At 46.8% G+C, this 21,278-nt stretch overlaps 1 protein-coding gene across 1 annotated transcript in view; it reads right to left on the reverse strand.

Moving 5' to 3' along the window:
- The window catches only part of XPNPEP1 (X-prolyl aminopeptidase 1), a 31,529-nt gene extending 25,822 nt beyond the window's left edge, over nt 1-5,707 (reverse strand). Inside the window, exons 1-3 of the mRNA XM_082285890.1 lie at nt 5,670-5,707; nt 3,933-4,028; nt 1,155-1,285 (exon numbers count right to left, since the gene is read on the reverse strand). Of these exons, the coding sequence (XP_082142016.1) occupies nt 1,155-1,271 (117 nt within the window). The 5' untranslated portion in view covers nt 1,272-1,285; nt 3,933-4,028; nt 5,670-5,707. The remainder of the gene's footprint in view (nt 1-1,154; nt 1,286-3,932; nt 4,029-5,669) is intronic.
- Nucleotides 5,708-21,278: the final 15,571 nt, after the last annotated feature.

A 21,278-nucleotide genomic window follows, 5' to 3' on the forward strand; every position in this document is an offset into this window, starting at 1 on the left:
AAGAAAGCAACAGAAAAACTCAGAAGTCCTGAGGGTCACATTCTTCAACTCACATGACAGCATTTAATGTCTAGTGAAATGAAACCAGAGTTATATATGGACAGAGGCAGCTTGAGGCAGGAATGCAGCAGACAATAGCAGCTGCAGAAAACGCCTTACCCCTACCTGCCCAAGTTTGGACCTCCCTATGAGGAAACACGATGCTGCATATATGGTCCCAGGGCACAGGCAAGTCTGGACCTGGCTCACCCCAGTGCCAAGTCAAGGGCAAAGGTTCTGATTCAGTTGCATTTTGCTCTTGTGCACCCTGGGGTAAAAGGGAGCTTTGGGTGTGAGCCAGTAAAGCTTCAGGTCTTTTGTTTCCTGAAAATGGCTAAGGAGGGAAAAACCCTCAGCAGTTCTTGGGTCTCCTAACAGAGTGAATAGAAGAGTGAAACATGCACATGAGCAAGCAGGGGAGGTAAAAGGCAGCTGAGCAATTTAAAATTTATGTCACGGACTACAAAATTCTTAACAGTGGAAGCAGCACAATTACTGTCATGGGTTACCACCCTGGGGCCAGACTTCCCTCCTGTCTTTGGTGCATAGAACATGATGCAGAGCAGCATGGAAAGGGAAGTGTCACTGTGGCCTGGTCCTTCCCTGCCCCTCCAGACCCCTCCTTGTGGGATCTGAAAGGGTCTAGCATAAGGCAACAAATTCCACCAAGAAATGAATGAAGCAAAGAGAAAGCTCTGCAACTAAACCTTTGCTACCTTGCTTGAGAGTATGTATTGATCAGGAGGTGCTACTGGGGAAAGTAAAGCCCAGATAAGGCCTGTTCCACCTGGAGTAAACCCCATCTTCCCAATAGCCAGCATGGGCACAGCAAGTGCCCTGGCAAGATCCCTTTTCTGCAGTGTAAGCTCCCTGAAGACAATCTGATGAAAAGCTGTTGGTGGAACATGCACTTTGATTTGTTACAAGAAGATAAAAACCTCAGTCTCCCGAACAGACCCCAGAAATGCTTTCCAATCTGATATTTCTCAGGTTACCCAGAATTTTATGCTAGCACCATTAAAGCGAGTGAACAAAGGATGATTTTAGTTACACCTGGCTTTTATTTTTTGCAGGGAAGGAAAGTGTGACCATTCCCATAATGCATCCATCCATACCTGGTGGGCATCTCCAGAGGGCACTATGTAGGCTTGGACAGGCTCCTGGACATACTTGGGATTCTTCATCACCTGCCGCAGTTGCTTCAGCAGCTCTGTTGTAATTTTTGGACTCATCTTCCTACCTGCAACTAAAACAAAGCATGAAACTTCAGTGTTTCTCTAGCCATCCCAGGTCACTCACATGCACAGGCTGGAGGAGGCTATCCCCACTGGAAACTCCCCTTGAGGACAACTGTGCCAACATCATCCCTGTCAGACCTATCTTGTCCCTTCATTCATATTTCTTGAGAAAAAGAAATCAGGTTAAGGCCAGAGAATCAAAGCTGGCCTGTCCTGGAAAGGATCTTTCTCACCCAATGATGGATGGCATGCCCTGTAGTGATACATGAAAGCTTAACATACTGGTCAACCCCTTTTTGCATGTGGACAGCAGCAGGAACCAAAGCACCTCAGGCATACCCTATGACAGCCAGGAAAGGTCTTGGAATGGGATATGAATGGTCCCAAGTACCCACAGATCAGAACCAGCCCCACCTGTGAAGTGCACTGAGAGAAACTTTCAGTCTTTTCTCTCTAGGGCCACAGATGGTGTGGCTTATACACCACAGGAGCACAGGCTGCTGGGAGAGGAAGACATGCACGTCAGGAACTCAGAAATGGACCAACTATAAATGCAATTTTTAGAAATTTTACTGTAGCCGAGAGTTTCATGGTGACCTGGTGACTGAATGAACTCAGACAAAAGAAATCTGCTCCCAAGGACATTCAGAGGGATGCATTCACTGGCCACATTTACCTCAGGGCTGCATGCTAGTTCACCTAGGAAGAACACAACTGTAACAGGAGGAACAGCCCATTGAGCTCTCACAAGTGACTGCCAGAGGACAACTGAGGATGCTTTGGGAATGTTCTCTAAAGACCTTTGGCAAATGCTCTGCAGATCTCAGCTGGTGTCAGGCAGGGGTGGGGCACTGCCTGGATAGCACACAGCAGATCAGAGGGCAAAACAAGGGCACAGGCGAGTCAACCTCCCTGGCTGTGTTTCTGCAATGGATATGCCTGGCATTGCAGTGAACACCAGCCTCTCAATGTGCTCCCCCAAAACCCTCACCAGCCAGCACCTGCTGTGAGCACCCGGCACAGCGATGCACCAGGCCCTGCTTCTGTGCTGGCACAAGAGACGGCTGCAGTGGGAGGCACGTGCTGGCTGCAGAGGATGCCTGGCAAGAATAACTATGAAAATCAAGAAGCCTGAACCTTTTCAGAAGTTGTCCATCTTTTTCTTCACTCCCATCTCCAAAGGGTACCCAATGTGGGATAATCCCCTTCCCGGTTTTCTCCCCGCTCCTTTCACAGTTTTAAGAACTCTTATAACTTTAATCCTGTCACTTTCCAGGGCAAGGTGGGTAGGTGATGTGCTGCTTGAAGGCCATGCTATGAAGTATTTCATTCTGACCAGTTAATTTCACAGCTCATTTCACAGCCATGTCTACAAACAGGTCATAGATGGGAGAAGCAAACAGCATGCAAGTCTCAAACATTTTTTGCTTATCCAGGCACTTATTCTATTTACACCTCAGTAGCTACCAGGAGTCCCACATGACATTACGGTCTTATGGCAAAAGACAATAAGGCACAGTCCCTGCCCTGTGATGTTTGCCATCTAAACAGGAAGGCAGAAAAGCTGCCTCCATTTCACAAGATATGATTTGACCAAGGTCACGCAGCAGTACTGTGACCAAGTCAGGAACTGAACCAAGATCTGATGCATTCAGGTGTAAAAAACCCAAGACCATCATTCACATGTCTCATCATAGGAAGTTTAAAGCACACCAGACTTGTGTGAGATTGACTCTGCCCACAGGTACACTGTCTTTTAAAACCCAGACCACAATAAACAAATCAAGCTCAAAAGGCACCATACACTATATCCTCAAATTGGTAACTTGTCCCTTTGCTGGGGATTACACCTCAGACTTATTTCCAGGACAAATTTCATTGTTTTATACAGTGTGTGCAGGCTACCCTGAGCTTTATAATACTGTGATTGTTTCTGTTTGCTCTCCACAGAGAGCTGCTGTAACACTCTATAACATTGCTGCTGATTTATGTTCAGATAGAGTGAAACACAAAAGAGAGAGAGCAACGACAGTGACTAGCCAGCAGAAAAGAATCTCTTTCTACAAACTCATAAGGACACAGCTTCCTTTCTTGGCCTGTGCTTTGTCTCCAGGAGTCTAAAAGTCTCATATAAATAGGCAAGGCATGACAAGGCTTTGCCTTTTAATAAAGCTCCTTGCTGACAAGCCATGGTTTTCTTAGCAAGATGAGATTCTCTCAAGGACAAAAAAAAAATTTAAAAAGTACTCTCACTGTTGAAAGATTTGCTCGCAATATTAAAAACACAACTAAAGTAGATTAGCAACAAAACCCATATTAAGGGCTTCTATTTTGGATAACCCCCACATTATAAGAAATGGCTTTGAAAATATCCTCCACGAGTTTTACAATAAAAATTGTCTTCAGTTTCCAGAGAAATAGAAGCTGTTTTCTCAGAGATATTTGGTAGTCATTTAGTCTGGTCACCCCTATAAATCTTAATTACAAGCCTCTACAAAGTTAAAACAGTTTCTCTGTCATTATTTCTATCACTATTTAATCAGTCCAGTGATTAAAACCAAACACAGCTGAAATTAAGGCAGTGGCTGTAGCACTACAAGAACCAGTCCCATTTCCTGCCCTATCTTTTTCAAAGGTATCATGCTCCCTTGTTACCTGTCTCTGCAGTTCCCCGTGTCTGGATGCCACTTGTCTCTGCTCACACAAAATACCATCCAGCTCTTTGCTTGGCCTTCATAAGCTCCACTGTGCCTGAGAAAGCAAAGGGCAAAACTGAAGTGGCCAACAAACTTTGCCCTCCCATAAAACATTCTCATCCCCCAGCAATAAGCTGAAAATGCATTAACACTGCATTCTTGGTGGTAAGATTAGAGACCCATTGAGGGTGAACCATGAGGGAACAGGGAACGTCAAGGGCCAGGCATTTGCTGGTCAAGATTTATGATTAAATCTTGCAAGTGTGTGCTGGTTTATGCCAATTTGTTTTCTCAGTCATTCTGTCAGAGGCCACTCATTTCACAGATGGGGAAATTAAGGCAGAGCAGGAGTAACATGCAAAGTATCACTGTAGCATGACGAGAGTCAGAGCTGGATCCCAAAATCTGTCACTGTCTAGACATATATTATCTACACCTCACTCAGACTGCAGGAGGCAGTTCTCCAAGAGCCCAGACCAGATCCTGCCTGGACAGCATCTCCATCAGACACATGGGACAAAGAGCAACCACGAAAATGCTGCCAGAGGAACCAGACACGTCCTCCTGCCTCCCACACGCACACATAGCGATGGGCTGCTGCAGCACAGGCGCCAGCGACGGCCAGGGCCACCAGGCCCACCGTATCAGGGTGTGTGTCAGTGCCACAGTGGGGAAGGGAGGCAAGGCCAGGAGGTCTGGCTACAGCTGAGTGTGCCTTTGGCTGCTGTATCAGACCACCCTGAGTGTTTACGTCATGCTTTCTTCAGATACGCTCATCCTTGTGATAATTTCCTCTCCGCTTTCTCTTTAATGAATACTCTTGCTCAAAATAAGCACAGTAGCTTGCATAGTCAGGAGCCAGCAGCACCACCTCAAAGCCAGACCTCTCTGGCCTGGACTGGCTGCACACAGGGCAGCCCAAGCACTCACTGCCCAAGCAACCACACACTAAGGCACAAGACCCATCGCTTGTCCCCTCTCCACATTATCTGCAGCACCCCAAATTCACCAAACAGAATGGCAGAATTGTTAGGGTTGGAAAGGACATCTGGTCCAGTCCAACCCCCTGCCAAAGCAGGGTCACCTGGAGCAGGTGACACAGGAACACATCCAGGTGGGTTTTGAATGTCTCCAGGGAAGGAGACACTGAGGCATCCCTGGGCAGCCTGTTCAGTGCTCTGCTACCCTCAACGTAAAGAAGTTCTTCCTCACGTCGAGGTGGAACTTCTTGAGTTTTAGTTTATGACCATTGTTCCTCGTCCTGCCACTGGGCACCACCAAAAAGGGCCTGGTACCATCCTCTTGCACCCGCCTTTAAAATACTCATATGCATTGATGAGATCCCCTCTCAGTCTTCTCCAGACTGAACAGGCCCAGCTCTCACCGTATCTCCTCGTAAGTGAGATGCTCCTGCCCACCTGGGCCAAAAACCTCCCCCAGCCCTCCACAGGACCGACGGAGCCGCCTGGGCCTGGCCACCCCGGCTGGGCCCGGCTGTCAGTGGCCTGGGTGCCCAGGGCCTGGGTGCAGGGCCTGGGTGCCCAGGCTGGGCCTGGAGACCCGTCGGGGACCGGCCGGAAGGGAAAGACGAGCCCAGGCCGGGCCGAGACTCCTCGGCCGAGCCCCGGGCACAGGATCCGCTCTCAGCCATCAGCTCGGGGCACCCACCCGGGGCTGCCCGCTCGCCGCGCCTCACCTGCCGCCGGCCCGCCCGCCGCCGCCGCGTCAGCGCCCACGCGGGCCGCCAGCACCGCCCCCCGGCGTCACGGCTGACGTCACGGGGCGCGCGGGCGGGGCCGGGAGCGGAGCGGCGTCGGTGCCGCGCGCCGGGCACGGGCACGGGCTGAGCCCTGCGGCCGCCGCTCCGCCTCCCGCCCGGCGTCCGGCGCTGTCCCCGCCGGCGGTGTCCGGGCTGGGCGCGGGCTCCGTGTCGCGGATGAGGAGAAGGCGGTGTGGCGCCCGGGGCACCCGAGTGCGCTGCAGCCGGCGGGGAGGGACCGGAGCGGAGCGCCTGTCCCACACCTCGGTCTGCGCTCGCCTCCGCGATCCGCTTCGCTCTTGAACTTCAAAAATCCAGCGTGGAGAAGCCATTGAGGCCGCTCAGCGAGTGTGCCCGGCTCCGCGCCCTGCGCGCTCGGGCCGCGGTGCCTGGGAGCCGGCGGAGAAGGAGCCGGGGCAGGGCCGGAGGGGCTGGGGGCTCGCAGCTGCTTCCCCAGCACCCCGCTGGGGTTGGGTATTGGGAACAAATTCAGTGCTGTGCGGGTGGTGAGGCACTGAAACAGGTTGCCCAGAGAAGTTGAGCGTGCCCCAACCCGGGAAATAATCGAGGCCAGGCCGGATGGGACTTTGAGCAACCTGGTCCAGTGCGCATGGTTGACACTAGATGATCTTTAAGGGCCTTTCCAACCCAAACTATCCTATGATTCTGTGAAAATGTGGTCATTTGCCATGCATGCTCGGTAATGAAAATACCTTCCACCACCCTGCTATGCCCCAGCAGTTTTTTACACGTGGGCCATAAGCAAACCCTATTGCCAGAAACAGGAGGCTGTTACAGAAATGCAGACCATGAGAAGATCACCACCAAGAAACGCTACAAAAAAAAGAAAAAATTCTGCTTTGTAACTGTCCAAGCAAGAGAGGTTTGCTTGCAGCAGTGAGTTTTTGGAGGTCTCCAGTCCAACCCTCTGCTAAAAGCAAGGCCAGCTTCAAAGCTAGAGCATGTTGTGTAGGGACTGTCCTGCTGGGTTTTGAGTATCTCCAAGAAAGGAGAAGCACAGCCATCCTGAGCAGCTGGTGCTACTGCTGACCACCTTGGAGCAAAAAAGGTTTCTTTTTGATACCCAAGCAGATTTCCTTCCTTGCAACTTGCCCCGTGACCTTTTGCTGTGCACATCTGGAAAGGGTCTGGCTGCTTTTTGTCTCGGACCGTTCTCTGGGCTCAGCAATTCCAGCTCCCCTGCAGTCAGTCCTGGCGAGCAACTGTGGAGTTCTCCATGTTGCAGATCTCTGGAATACAATCTAGGGTATAACACACCAAAACTTGTGATCTGACAGAAGAGAATAAAAGGTCTGTCCTGCAACCAGCATCCCAGCATTGGGAAGGGTCATTGGATGGGGCTGCGATTGCAGACTGTCCCTGAGGAGGGACAGGCGAGAGGGGAGGGAGAGTCTGGTGACCAGGACTGTTATAACAGGAAAATTTCTTTCCTCATTAACCTCCTTGGGTGAAGCTAGTTGCTGTTTCCAGATTATTCTCACTTTATTTTCCAGCCTTGCTCACAAGGGACTCCTACAATCCGGACAGTCTGGGCCTTAAAGGCCCGTTTAGATCATCACACATCAGTGTCCCCCTCAGGGTAAACTACAGCCGTGTTTTGCATTTGTGTTACAGACCACATTATGCTCACCCTGCAGAATATTTGCTGAGAAGATTCATTTCTTGGAAACCAGCCAGAATCCAGTGATGCTCACACTAAAGCACGTGTCAGGACATTTTAAAAGCACCGCAACATTGGCAGGATGATCATGGAGATCATTTGCCAATGGTGAACTGCAGCTGAATCCAATCAGGGTTGTGAAATGGTCCTTTCAGCCTCCTCTGACTCACAATAATAATAGTAATAATAATAATTTGGGGTTAGATTTTGAATTTGGCTGTGGCTCTTAATGGAGGGTTGTGGAAAGCTGCACCTGCTGGAGCTGTGCACCAGCCCAGGGAAGGGGGAAGGATCAGTCTGAAACATTTCAAATGTTTGTCATGTGCCTTTCCAGCTCGCCAAGTGGGGACGCCTTTTCCTCCCCTGTTCTGCAGTAATTTCAGTTTGTTTGAATTTAGGACAGTGGCTAAACAAAAGGTAATCAGCCTGTGCCAGTGAAATTTTTTGTTTGATTATTTTTTGCCAGCAAATCATTATTATATCACTTTGGGCTAGCTGATGGACTGTGGGAGCAGTCAAATACAGGGAGGAAAGAAAATACTTCTCCTGTGTGGGAGTGTGACTTGGGGAGCATGCACAGCATGAAATAATCAAGCTTCTGGTAGATCCCAGTGTACCAGGGGGAGGACAGAGCAGGGGAAAGCTCAGCATTTTCATAGAATTTGCCCTAATTCTTCCAGGTCTAGAGATGCCATTCTGTCTGTCCACAGCCAGTCCAAGGAAAACAACTACAGCGTGAAAGCAGGTCTGTCCTCCTTCCTTTAGCTATCCTACAACCCCAGAATGAGAGGAGAACAAACGAGGAGGATTGAATTTGATTAACTTTCTCTACTTTGGACCCAGCTCAGGGCAGAAATAACAAGCATCACTGTGGACAGACTATCAATGTGATATTGATGTCTCTATGTAATTTAAAATGAATTAAGCCACCACTCAAAAACACCTTACTGCATTGTTGGGTGACCAAAATGTGCCCCCATTCTGTCTTCATCAACAAGTTCTTTATTTAATAAATGTAAAAAAAGTCTGCATTCCCATCTCCTAAAAATGTGCTAAAGGAAGCAGAAAACAGAAGGGAAAATATTGATGTCTGGAAGAGTTTCTATGTTGTTACTGAGTGCCTGGTATTGCAGAGCCATATTGTTAAGGTTTCTGTACCCAGAGGTGACTTCTAACTGGTTCTGACTCATTGAGCACTAAAATTTAGACTAATTTGCTTTCCTTCCTGGTAGAATTAATAATGGCAAACTGATGAGTATTCTGCATAAGAACCTCATTCCAGAAGAGTAATGATCTTGTAAGAAAAGATATTTTCAGACCACAAAGCATTTTGCAGACATCTCCTGCCTGTGCTGGTGACAAGTCCTCTGCAGTAAACAGCCACGTCACAGGTGGAGGTGTGACTGTGCCAGGTGAACTGCTGTCCTGTCTGTCTGCAGGGACCTGGGTCTAAACACTGCAAGCATCCCAGTACCACCTGAGCCAGCAGGAACAGTGTTAAGCCCATGGATGAGCCCTGAGGAGGTCTGGATTGCATGGGGGGCTGGTGCTGAGACATGGCCCATGGCTGGTGCATTCCCAGGCTGAATGAGCCAGTGGATTGCTGCTAAAGGCTTTGCTTGGATGAGCAGAGGAGGCAGCACTATTTATTTCATTGGATAATATATGGCTTGTAGGTTAAATAAGAGAAAGCAAAGTGAACTTTCCGGTTAATCCAAAATATTTGATGCTTGTTTCCTGGGCATTTTGAGTCTCTGAAAAGCTTTGAAGTGGTCCTAATGAACTTGCCAATGTAGATAATGTAAAATCTTTAATAATTAATTTATCAGGAAGAGCTGTCTATGATATATGTTCTGAAATGTTTAAAGAGATGAAACTGTCCTTTCTAAGTGGTTGGTTGACCTCAAATAAAAAGGTGAAAATTCTGATGCAAAGATCTTTCATGGAAGCACTTCAATCTACTTTGCTTTGGATTAAATTGTCCTAATTGGACTATATTTTATGTCCTTATAATGCCACTTTTGCATCAGATAACTAAAGAGAGGGGTGAAGGAGAAAGACCTGAAGAGTAGCAACCAAAATTCCCAGAGACCAACCTCACCAAATGACAGAGCCATTTACTGTTGTAATTTTGATCTGTATCAAGTGATTAAGGCCAGGAAATAAGCCCTAAAAGAACTTGCTTTATCTTATCAACCCTCCTATACCCATTATACCTTTATTGTGGTTGTAACTTTCATTTCCTGCACCTTCTTCTTTTGGGCACCTGTGAAATTTAGGTTCCTGCTTTGCAATCTAATCTCCAAAAACGACCCCTGCCCACCTCGAGCGTCCCACAGGCTTTTCATGGCAGATGCTGTTTGGCACCTTGGTGAGACTGTGGTGTCAGAAGGCAACCCAGCAACCAGTCTATGCCCAAAACTTTATTTTCTTCCCCTCAAAGTAATGCAGATCATTGTGGCAGAGAGCAATAGAAACTGGGGATTTGTAGCAGGGGGCTGAGCATCTACACAGCTCTCACTAAGGACAGGGGATGCCAGAGGTGTCTGCCGGTGGCTTGGGACATCTCCTGGCCACCGGACAGCTGAGAGGGTGCCTTCAGCCCCGCTTCCTCGACACAGAGGCCGGTGCCACCAGCACCACTGAGCTCTTCCATTGCCATGGCCCCACAGTGCCACAGTCTCAGCACTGTTTCCAAGCTGTGAAACACAGCAGGAGACACACAGGAGGTTGGAGGTGAAGTGTGGGATCACTTCCTCCCTGCCAACACGGGTCCAAAACACATTTTTACAAGGTTGGACACATGACTGAACAGTCCCTCCCATCCGTGTGGGTGCGCTGGGATTGCCTGGACAATAACCCACCCTCTTGAGTTTGTGTTTCCAGGGGCTCTCCTGCAAACTGTCACGTGAGAATTGTTTTACTCAGAAAAGCCCTCAGTGAGTTTGGCCATGCTCACATCTCTGTGCTGACTGGGCAGGGTCACATCCTCCCTGCCCAGGGGCACACCTGTGTCCATGTGGGGGACGGCAAGTGTTGTAAGTCCAGTTTTTTTTCCTATTTCCACCCTAGAAAATTACCTGACAACAATTAATGCCGGCGTTTTGGTACTATATAACAGCAGCACTGTAATGTGCCAAGACAAGGAAGGGCCTGAGAACAGCAAAAAACTGTTTATATTTTCAGCTCTCAGCTCTGAGTTAAATGAAGGTTTCAAACATGTGGCATGACTCCTCTTGGATCATGTTTAAAATAAATTTTGTATGTTTGGAAACAGTGAAACTAGAAACTGCAACAACAAATGTTGTGTTTGGGGGAAAAGATACCAGGGAGAGAAGAAACAAGCCTATCTAGAGATCTTATCTTCGTTTTTCTTGGGAGGACAATTTATCTGGCCAGCACTGGAAGTTGATCATGGTTGGGTGGTTCCCAGCAGCCGCATTTGGAAAGGAAAGGGAGGCAGCAGTAGGCCAGGTAGATATCTGAGTAATTCCACGTCTGCTCTTTTAAGTTAAATACCAGATGTTAGGACTTTGCTTGTAAACCTTTAACAACACGGACAAAAATGAAATGTTTGCTGCATTCTCTGCCTGGCTCCATTTCAACACCAAGCAGTGCACACACATCCCCCCTCACCTGCACTCGCCTCTTTGCAAATGGCCCAGATTTGAGCCTTGTGGCTGTTTCCAGGACTCCTTAGTTTTCCCTTGTCCATTCTAGCAGGAAGAGAGATGGGAAAAGCTAGATCTAATGTATGCAAAAGAGGCCACAGTGGTCACTGGTGCAGCACTGGTGCTGAGGGCTTTTAGGAGATCATTTGTTCAGCCTGCATAAAACTCCATTCTTCTAAGGAAGTATATCCTGATGGATTGCATATATTTATGGCTATATTCCATATTTAAATTTTAAAATCATGCTTATTGCACAACAGAGACTTTATCCAGTTCCTGTGATGCCATTCTTCCTCAAAGTCTTCGCTAGCACAAACATTAACAGGGTGCAATGACCTGCCTGTGTTTCAGCCTGACACCTGGGAAATATTTTATTGCACAAGGTTTCCTTATCCGCTCCGGCAATAAAACTAATGGAGCCAGGTGTCTGCTAGGTCCTGTCTGCTTGGGAGGCAAGTGAGAGCCCTCCTGTGAGTTCCTGCCATGGCTTGGGATAGTGGCACTTCTCCCAATGTTAACCCCAGTTCAGCATCTGGGATTGTCAGCGGATTTTGTTTCTAATTAACATTTGCAGGGTAATAGACATTTATTCATACAAATATATAAAGAGGCCACATTTTACAAGCCCCAGCTCCCAGCCGAAGTCACTGCCTTTGTGAGCGAGGCCCACTCACCTGCTGAGAAATCCCTTGAGCCTGAATGTGTTGAAATAATTTGGTGTCCCAAGCTGTATAATATATTAAATGAATCACAGTACAAGAAACAGATGTTTATTCCAGTGAGTGCAGGAGTCCAGACACAAAGTATTGGGTTACTGTCTGTCTCAGACAACCGTACAAAGCAGAGAAAAGTTGGGATTAAACATTTGACATGTGTTCAGTGTAGAAACTTTAAACCCTAAAAATGTAGCCCAGGTCCTGTACCTGGCCTTATGGGAACAAACCTGCTGTTGCCATGAGGCATTCCCAGGCTGTGATCAGCGCCTGGGCACAAACCTGGGCACTGGCACATGCCCTGCCCATTACACCAAACTCTGAGGTTTGGCTGCTTTGATGTTGGGCCACATTCCTTAACTGCCATGTCCAAGGGACAGTGATCCACAGCCAATATCTGTGAGACATTTGGGACCATCTGAGACCCCATCTATGACATTTCAGGCCTTTTGACACTGCTGTCCTGAGGTCTAACTGCAGAACTGCGTCCTGGGCTTTTCAAATGAGCTGTTTTCCTTAAAATAAAGGCTCATTATAGTTGATTAGTTGTTTTTGTCTTTTAAACCAAAACTCTAGATTAGGAGTGAGAAAACCTGGGCTGAATTTTTTTTTTCCCCAAATGAAACATGAAATATGAGGAGCTCCAGAGAAGTTTGGGGGCTGGGCCGTCTCTGTCAGGCTGGCTGCTTGACCCTTAGCAACTCATTACAGGGAATGTTTACTCAAAACTCTGTACAGGAGAAAGCAGGAGCCCGAGAAAGCAAATGAAGTAATGAAAAGCATCTCTGTAGAAAGATCATGCATATCCAGGGATGCTCCTTGCCTGCAACTTTAGTTCCCTGCACTGATTCTTTTATCATCAGCATTACCCACATGGGTCCTGCTTGGGGTCATTTCTGAAAGATCTGTGGGTCCAGGCCATGCTCTGTGCTTGGGGACCCTGAGGGATCTCAGCCTTTGGCCCCACAGGAAGGCAGTCAGTGGAAAGCAGTGTGACCAGACCTCCAGCGGCTCCTGTCACCTGCAACCACTGTCCTTCAGCTAGCAGCAACTGCAGAAAATGAAAAGCGCCATTTTTACATTATAAAATCTGTTTAAACAAGCAGACCTTTGCTCAGACAGACTTCTGCCTCCTCCCACATCCCACCAATCGCAGCATCACAGGCAGTGCTTCCTGGCAGCAGAATCTGAGCTTCACTCATAGAGGAGAAAAGATCCGCTGCTTCTTTTCTGTTCCTGTTTGCATCCCTCACCACGCTTGAAATGAGCTGTATCCTGGCTTATTCTTATACAAATCTTCCCATTGTTCACGTCATGGGTTATGAATTCTGTCCCTTTGAAGAAATATGACCCACGTTATGGAAAAGTGAGAATGATGTTGAGTCTGCACGAGATCCTCATGGATGTGACATACAGGAAAAGGATGAGTGCTTTGCTCTGTCCTCATGAATGAAGCCACAGGAAGGAGGTGTGACAGGGCACCGGGTGAACTGCTGAGAAATTTCCATGGTTCCTGATTCTGCACTGGCTCAATTTGCATCCTCACCCTGCATTTTAATTGACTGAAAATGTTCCTCATAAAGGGCTCCTCTGGCACTAAAAGTCTTGTCTCTGCTAAAAGGTTTTTTAAATACTTAGCACCAGTGATTCAGACTTAATTTGTAACATTTGTGTCATGACAACCCGTGCTAAGCAGAGCACATGTACCTGAGTACAAACATCTCTACCTGGGATTGAGCAGACCTGGTTATATGTACATGCTTGGGAAGAGGAGGCTGGGGAGAAGCCCCACAGGAGGAGATCTGCGGGTTAGGGCCAATGGCAAATTAAATGAGTCAACAGTGCCTGGCAGCCAAAAAGGCCAACCATGTCCTGAGATGCTTCAGGCACAGCATCGCCAGCTTGTCAAAGGAGGGGACTGTCCCACTCTGCACTGCTGCAGGGTGCTGTGTCGTTTTGGGCTCCTCAATATACAAAGGACATCAAACTATTAGAGTGTGTCCAGAGGAGTTCAACTAAGATGGTGAAAGGCCTCGAGGGCAAGACTGAGAGGAGCAGCTGAGATAACTTGGTTTGTTCAGCTTGGAGGAGACTGAGGGGTGCCCTCAGTACAGGCTACATCTTCTTCACAGCAGGCTGGAGATGGGCAGGTGCTGATCTCTCTCTGGTGACCAGCAATAGGACAGGAGAATATGGAAGTTATATGAAATATAACTGAAATAGCTCAGTCAACTTTCAATTTTCAGAGGAAGTTCAGACTGGACATTCAGAAAAGGTTCTTTGTTGAGAGGGTGTTGATCTCTGGAACAGACTCCCTGGGGAAGTGGTCATTGCACCAACTCTGCCAGAGTTCAAGGAGCATCTAGAGGATGCTCTCAGTCATATGGTTTATTTGTAGGTAGTACTGTGAGGAGCAGGGAGTTGGACACAATGATCCTCATGGGTCCCTTCCAGCTTGAGATATTATATGATCCTATGACAGTAATTGGGCCCTTGCCCATCTCTCCACACTAGACTGCTCCTTTAGTCTCATCAGCACTGCCAGCTGAGCATTTGCAAGGATGGGAGAAAACACTGTGTGCTGATAGAGACCAAAAGTGCCTCTCTGGTGGCTGCAGTCTCCTCCCCAGGATGCCATTACCATTCACAGAAGGTATATTTTGCTGGAATAGGAGAAAAAAACAAAATGCCACAGCCAAAGGCCTGGTGCAGGCAGGTTCTGAGCATCACCAGTCTGGAGCATTTGGTGTTTGCTGCTGGGGCTCTGTGCCCTGCACTGTCTCTGGGATCACTTGGCATTTTGTTCTCCCAGCCCCACTCTCAGCACTGGCAGTGCCCATGCTCACCAACGCGGGCTATGCTGCCCATCCCGAGCTCCTTCCCATGCCTCAGCACCTCACTCCTGAAGGCTGCTATCATGTGCAAAAAGGAAGGAGAAGACAAAACAAGCACAGCCAGGAATCACATAATATTGCTGCAGTCCTGCCAGGAAACAGACTGTAGAAGTTCCTGTATTTAAAAGCCAGGAGATGAGTTTTATTGTTAGTAGTTGTTATAGCAACCTGAGGTGCTGGAGAGTAATACATGCTCGGCGCGTTGCAACAGACTCTGACAAGTTCAAGGCTGTTGCCTTGCTGCTAAATCTTGTTGCCAAGGCAATGCAACACAAGGCAAGAGCCTAGAGAAATGAATACTGCTGACAGCTCGTGCCAGCAGGCCTGGGCTGATTAAAAGGGAACTTTTAAAAGTGATATTAATTTAAAGAGCATAGCAGCAGAAGGGAAAGGGGAGCACAGATATGGAGGAGAGGATCCAGAGGAGGAGCAATGGGTTAATGTCAAGCAACAGGTAAAGGAAATTGTTAGATTAAAAAGCAATGTGACCGAATAGGATGTCTCCGCTTGTGATGCGAGAAACGCGCCACATTTTTGGAGGGAGTAAAAAAAAAAATCACAAAATCCTCACTTTTTAAATTTGTTTGGCTTAGGCAGTACTGCTGTAATTTGAATGGGAAGTTTGGCTTTTTCCCCATAGTGTTGACAGCAAAAATCATTTTCTCAGTAAATTTGTTTAGTGGCATGGGTATTGTTGCTGCTGTAATAAAAACCATGAAATAGCTCAGTCAACTTTCAATTTCATTTCCACCCTTTTTAAACTGCTTCATGGCAAAAGGTTAGCTGGAAAAGAGATGAAGCTGCAAGCTGATTATTCTCTCCTGTCTATGATTCACTGTTAATGCTGACAGTATACTCTGAATTGGAGGAAGAATATTGCCCCAAGGACCACAGAGTCAAAATAAATGATCGATGCTGAAGAACTCAAGTAATTACTTTATTTTCAACTACAAATACAATATTTTGACATTGCTATGGGATACCAGGGTTCTAAAATTAAAGTACTGCAGAAGTACCTCAGACACACAATGATCTCAGATGAACTTGTTGACTTGTCTATTGATTTGTGAATAAAAGCATAACATTTCTTGGAAAATTACCATAGCACTATTCTGATCCACTCCCACTTATGTCCCATGTATTTTACATTTCCATGAATTATCAATAGCTAAAAGTGACCTCATGTTTTCCTGTTCAATGACTATTCCATCATGTGCAACTTGCAGTACAGTAGTACTTTACCTGACCAAATGCCCTATGTGGGAATTTGTTCTTCTGGCACCTGCTGTGGATCATGGAAAAGTCAGGTCTGCAAGTACTTTTTATTATTTAAAAATGGGAAACTAAGACATGGGAAGTGATTTGCCAATTGTGCTGGAATTTTTTTGTGTGTGCATTCCTTGGCAGAGCCATCTCTATTGACCTTCATAAAAGTCAGATTTTTAATTAACTGTGAAATATTTTTGTACTATTTTAACATTCTTAAGCTGTGGGCCAGGAAGCAGGCAGGTGACTGGTCATATGCTTGTAGCCATCATTTGGTTTTCAGCAGCTAAATTATATGCAAAAAAGTTAGCAATGTGTTACTTGCACCCTTACTACTGTTACTGGCATTTTTCCACAACTGCCATAGCTAGCTGTGAGATATTATACAATCAGAAAGGAGGGAAAAACTGGTTCAGGCAATTGTGAAGGGAACATGGCATTGCCCCAGAGGATGTTTTTATTTGGAGACTGTCCATTAGATAAAAACCATGAGAATCTGAAATCTGGGCATTAGCATTTTTTTTAATAAGAAAGCAAAAATAAACTGTTTTTAGTCTAATTTCTCTGCTGGTGATTCCACATGTGGTGTTATTTCTTAATATACCCAGGTTTTGAAACCCTCCAGAATATCATTCCTTTTTCTGAAGGGATGCATACACAGAAGTCAGGCTAGTAAAAAGGCAAAACCATATGGGCAGGTCACACAGCAACATCAACAATTAGTTGAACTGCAGGACCCCAGAGCACTTCCAAGACCTGGCTGTCCTATCTGCAAGTCCCATCTGCCCCTAATGCCTGTGGACAGTAGGATCCTTCTTGGAAGGTACCTAGACCATGTTTCCCACCCCGAACCTGTTGTGTGATGCTTCCTCCAGGACAGATGGGATGCACAGGGGAAGCTCAGACCCCCCAGAAAGAACCACGGCTGAAAAGCACTGCAGCTAAATGCACCTTGGCACAGCCTGTAAAATATGGATGCACAGCCCAAGGGCATCCCCCTCTGCTTCCTTCTGCCTCCTACCCCTCTTCCCTGCTGTGGACTTGCTCGAGAGCCACCCCCAGAGAGAAGGGAAGCAATGTGGAGCCGGGACAGTGTGTCAACAAGATAGCTACTGATAGCAGAGCAGACAGAGCTATTTCCAGAATGATTAATACTATTAGCACATGCTAAAGCTTAAGGCTAAACATAAGCTTTAGACGAATGGATTTTGATGTAAAAAGTGAATAAATGAGACAACTGTCAGAACAATGAGTGGCGAACCAAGTAAAGATTCTTAGCACAGCCGATGCAAAGCACTGCCTGCTGGCCTGTTTTCATTGAAGCTGCTGGTAAAATTCCCACTGCCCTTCAGGCTGGAGAAATAGCTCTGCAATAGCATGTGGCACAGAGGTAACCCAACCAGCAGGCACCAAGGCTGCTCCCACAACTAATTAGCTGCATGGCATTTGAGCAGAGGCACTGCAATGGTAACACCCTGAGATCCAAGGCACCGATCCTCCCCCAGCCCAAACCACGCTCCACTGCTCCTGGAGTGTGTTTGAAGATCTTTGTGCTGCCCTTTACTGTACATACCTTGAGTGCTTGCAAGAGTACCAGTGTGAAGGCTTGTCTGTCGCTGAATAAAAAGCACGTCTCAAAAGGGCCATCTGACTTACGCTATCTTCTCATAATCCCTGCTCTAGAAGTCCCAAATGCTATAATTGAAAACCTGCTGTTCATCTTCTGAAAGTCAGGTTTAACTTCTTGTAAGCAGCTCCCAGAAGGACAGTATTTTGCATAATCAGTTACAGGGGATATGTGTAGCATTTTTCTGTTTTTCTTCTTGTGACACTTTCCTCACAGGAGAGCAAGCAAATAAAATGTAGGCAGAGCTGTGAAATGTCCTCTTCCCCAATTCCTTTTTTTTACCCCGATTATCAAGTCTACTTGTTTTCTTATGGCTATAGCATTGTATGGACTGCTCTTAATTTCCTTTTTGAAAATTTATTTTTCTTACATAAGGCATCTTGAGAATAGATGTCTTGAAGGGATTCACCAAAATCAGGTGGGTTTGTTACTTTAGATCTGTGTCTGCAAAGAAGTCACATGCTCAGGGTGTTTCTCTGGAGTAGCTAATTCAGCTGGGACCCAGCCACATGATCCCCCTTTCGAGTCTTGCCTTATGGCCTCTGAGGAATGTTGCATTGGCTGCAAGGGAATTACTAGGTCTTGGCAAGACATGTTAATATCTTCGCAAAGACTTGTTAGGGACCAAGACTTCAGCCTCCAACTATTTCCTCTGATAAAGCAGAGTATTCACAGCAGTTCATTAGTCTTGAACCACCAGTTTGAGAGAAATGAAAGTTCCCCAGAAAGCAGAGGGACTCTGTAAGTCAAGCTAGCTGGCGTTCCCTGCCTGTGTCTGCTAGCAGGCTTTGAAACAGAAGCACAGCGTTGGATCCAGTTAGAGAAATCAGTGGCTCAGGAAATCAGTGGCTCAGGACACCTTAGTGAAGGGTTGGGAAAATGAATACCCAGGTAGAAGAAAAGTTATGAATTATGGCCATACCTGCTGCAATGGGATTGGAAAGACCATCCATCAGGACATTGGAAAACTTGGACTGTCATACGTGGGCATGCAAATTTGATGTTTTCTCCTGAAGATCTGCCCATGTTTGTACACCAAGTTTGTAGCAGCAACAGAATTACAGTCTTTTTTTATTACAGCAGTTGTTTTGGGGTTTTTTTAACACTCAGTGCTATCTTTCCATTAGCATCCAACATTACACTGATAATCCTTGAAAGCACCAGAGCGTGAGTATCTTATCTGCAGCTGGATCTCTCTGCTAGGAAGCTCATTACACAGCATGGAAAGAATTTTTGTTATCTCATTTTGAATCATTGATAACAATATCACAAGTGAAGGGACTGTATTGTTCATCCATGAGATGGGGAGGAACCACTCCCCCAGTCCCAGCACACTGCTGTCCCAAGCCCCCGCTTGCAAGGCAGAGAAGCAACATCTGAGTTACACATTTTTGCAAACCAAGAGCAGTTTTCCCAAAGTGCGGGGGAAACAACACTGGTGCAAGGGACAGAAGGTGTATCACAAAACAGGTCCCTCCACACCAGCTTCCCAAAGCATTTTGTATCATTGAGCTGAGCTTCAGAGCACAGCACAGAGAACACTAAAGGAACCTGAGAGCTGGCCCCTAGCAGCAGCAGCCAGCCCCAGCAGCTGGAGTGCTCGATCCAAGCAAGGGTATCTATCAGTCAGATGCTCAGAAAATCCCAGCTGACTCACGGCCCCATTTCTTGGCTGCGTGCTGGCCTCTTTACACCTCTGGTGTTGGAAAAGGAAGTGAAACAGCCAGTTCTCGTGTATACATTCAACAGCTTTGAAGCCCCCAGTTGTAGAAAAACGCAGCAGAGCTGCGAGGTCTGGAGCTGGTTTCCTATCTGAAACCCAGGCAGGATGCTGGATCTGTAGCTGCAGTTTGGCTTGACAGAGGGCCAACTCCAACACCGCTGTTCTCATCTGCCTTAGTGTCAGCTGAACATTTGTATGCCATTTTCCCATCCAGCATCATACAAGCCTAAACCTAAGACTAAAGTTCCCCTAGCTTTCTATAGAGTGGTGCCATGAATTGCAGCCTTGTTCAGTGCCATTTGCCATCACCCAACTGACACTGGGATCCAAATCAGGGCCCCAGTTCAGCAGCTACTCAATGACTTGTCCCATTACAGCCTCCCTTGGCTTGTGCATGTCCCTAGTTAGACACATGTTTAAATAACTCACTACAGCCAGGCTTAGGCCCTGAGAAAAAAGCAGCAGAAGGGCAGAGAACCAGCTCGATCAACCACTCACAATGAGATGTGTTCAAGCCAACTAATGGGTAATCCTCTGTCTATGTACCACAAATACACAAGATAACTCACTGTCCTGCTTGGCAGAAGAGTGTTATTGCCTCTTGGGAAACAAGCATTCCTGGTCAAAGATTATCCTTGTAGAATAAATAATCAAACCAAACTAATGCATGTGTATGTGTATATAAATATATATATATAGTTCACATGGATTCATATGACATGTTGTATATGCTTATGTCAGTCCATCTGATGGGGTAGAAACCGATGGGGAAGTTGTAACTACATGGAAAGAATGGGAATTTTCTGGTGAGCCTCAGCATGGCAGAGATTGTTCTCAGAGGTCGTAAAAGACTTCTGCAGCCTGCTAATTATACACTAGCCAAATCTTATTACAAACAAGTAATAAGTATAGGCACGTTTGTTGGTTTTGCTAATGACATTAATGTCCTTTTTGATGATTTGCAGAGCTCCAGAAGGCCAGAGGCTCAATTTGTACTGATGTGTCTCTCACTCTGGTGAAGTCTAGGAAAGTCTGGATGTTTGATACCTTTTCACCATCTATCTTTACATAATCCAAGGTCTGTTTTCTTCACAGTAGTTTGAGCTGCTTCTTCTGCTGTATAACACACGCATTTGGAACTCTACTTAGATAGTGGATCTGTGTATTATTTTCTGGTATGTAAGTGATGGTACGTCGAATTACACATTATTCTTCTTAAAGGGAATTTGTGCTTTTACTCCTCCACAATTTCCTTATCTCCCTCAGCAAAATGGCTGTGACACTGAAGTCGGCTGTGTAGATTCATTTATCTTTCCCCTGTGGAGTCCCAGAGAGTTCAGATATCCCAGTTAAAACCACAGACTTTGCAATTTGGGTAGGTCATGACAGGGTAAGAGACAGACTTGGAGCTGGTTAGTACACATTCTGAAGAATTACCAGGATTTGCTGGGCAAAGAGAAGCAAAGGTTTTTCTCTTCTCTTGTCTCTGTCCACATACCTCTGTGACTGATTTGTTTTGAGTTTCCAGTGTCTGTTTGCACAGACCTGATCATGGGTCCCACTGCCCTTCTCCACTTCCTGTCTGTGAACAAATGGAGACAGTCAGCAGCAGCAATCTCACATCCTTTCGTATGAAAACCACGGAACACAATTTGTCCCGCCAGGGAGATCAGTGCTTTAAGTATGTGAGTAATCCACTGACTTCATAGGAGTATCTCTGGATGGTTTTTTCAGCCTGCTCTCGATGGCTGCAGTGACAGAAGGATGCTGTCCTGAGCACAATTTTGCATGCTGCGGGCGGGTGCCAGGAGCTCTCTGTAGGCACTGCTGGCCCGTGCTGCAATTTGGGGGGCCCTGCTGTGCTGGGGCAGCGAGCTCCTGCCCCGGCTTTCAATCCAGCCGTTCCTAGCATTACGCATCCCTGGGAATACGCTCAGAAACTACAGATGAGGTCATTCCCAAGAGTCTGCT

The sequence above is a fragment of the Coloeus monedula genome (genome assembly GCF_965178545.1).
Source record: "Coloeus monedula genome assembly, chromosome: 8".
NCBI lineage: Eukaryota > Metazoa > Chordata > Aves > Passeriformes > Corvidae > Coloeus > Coloeus monedula.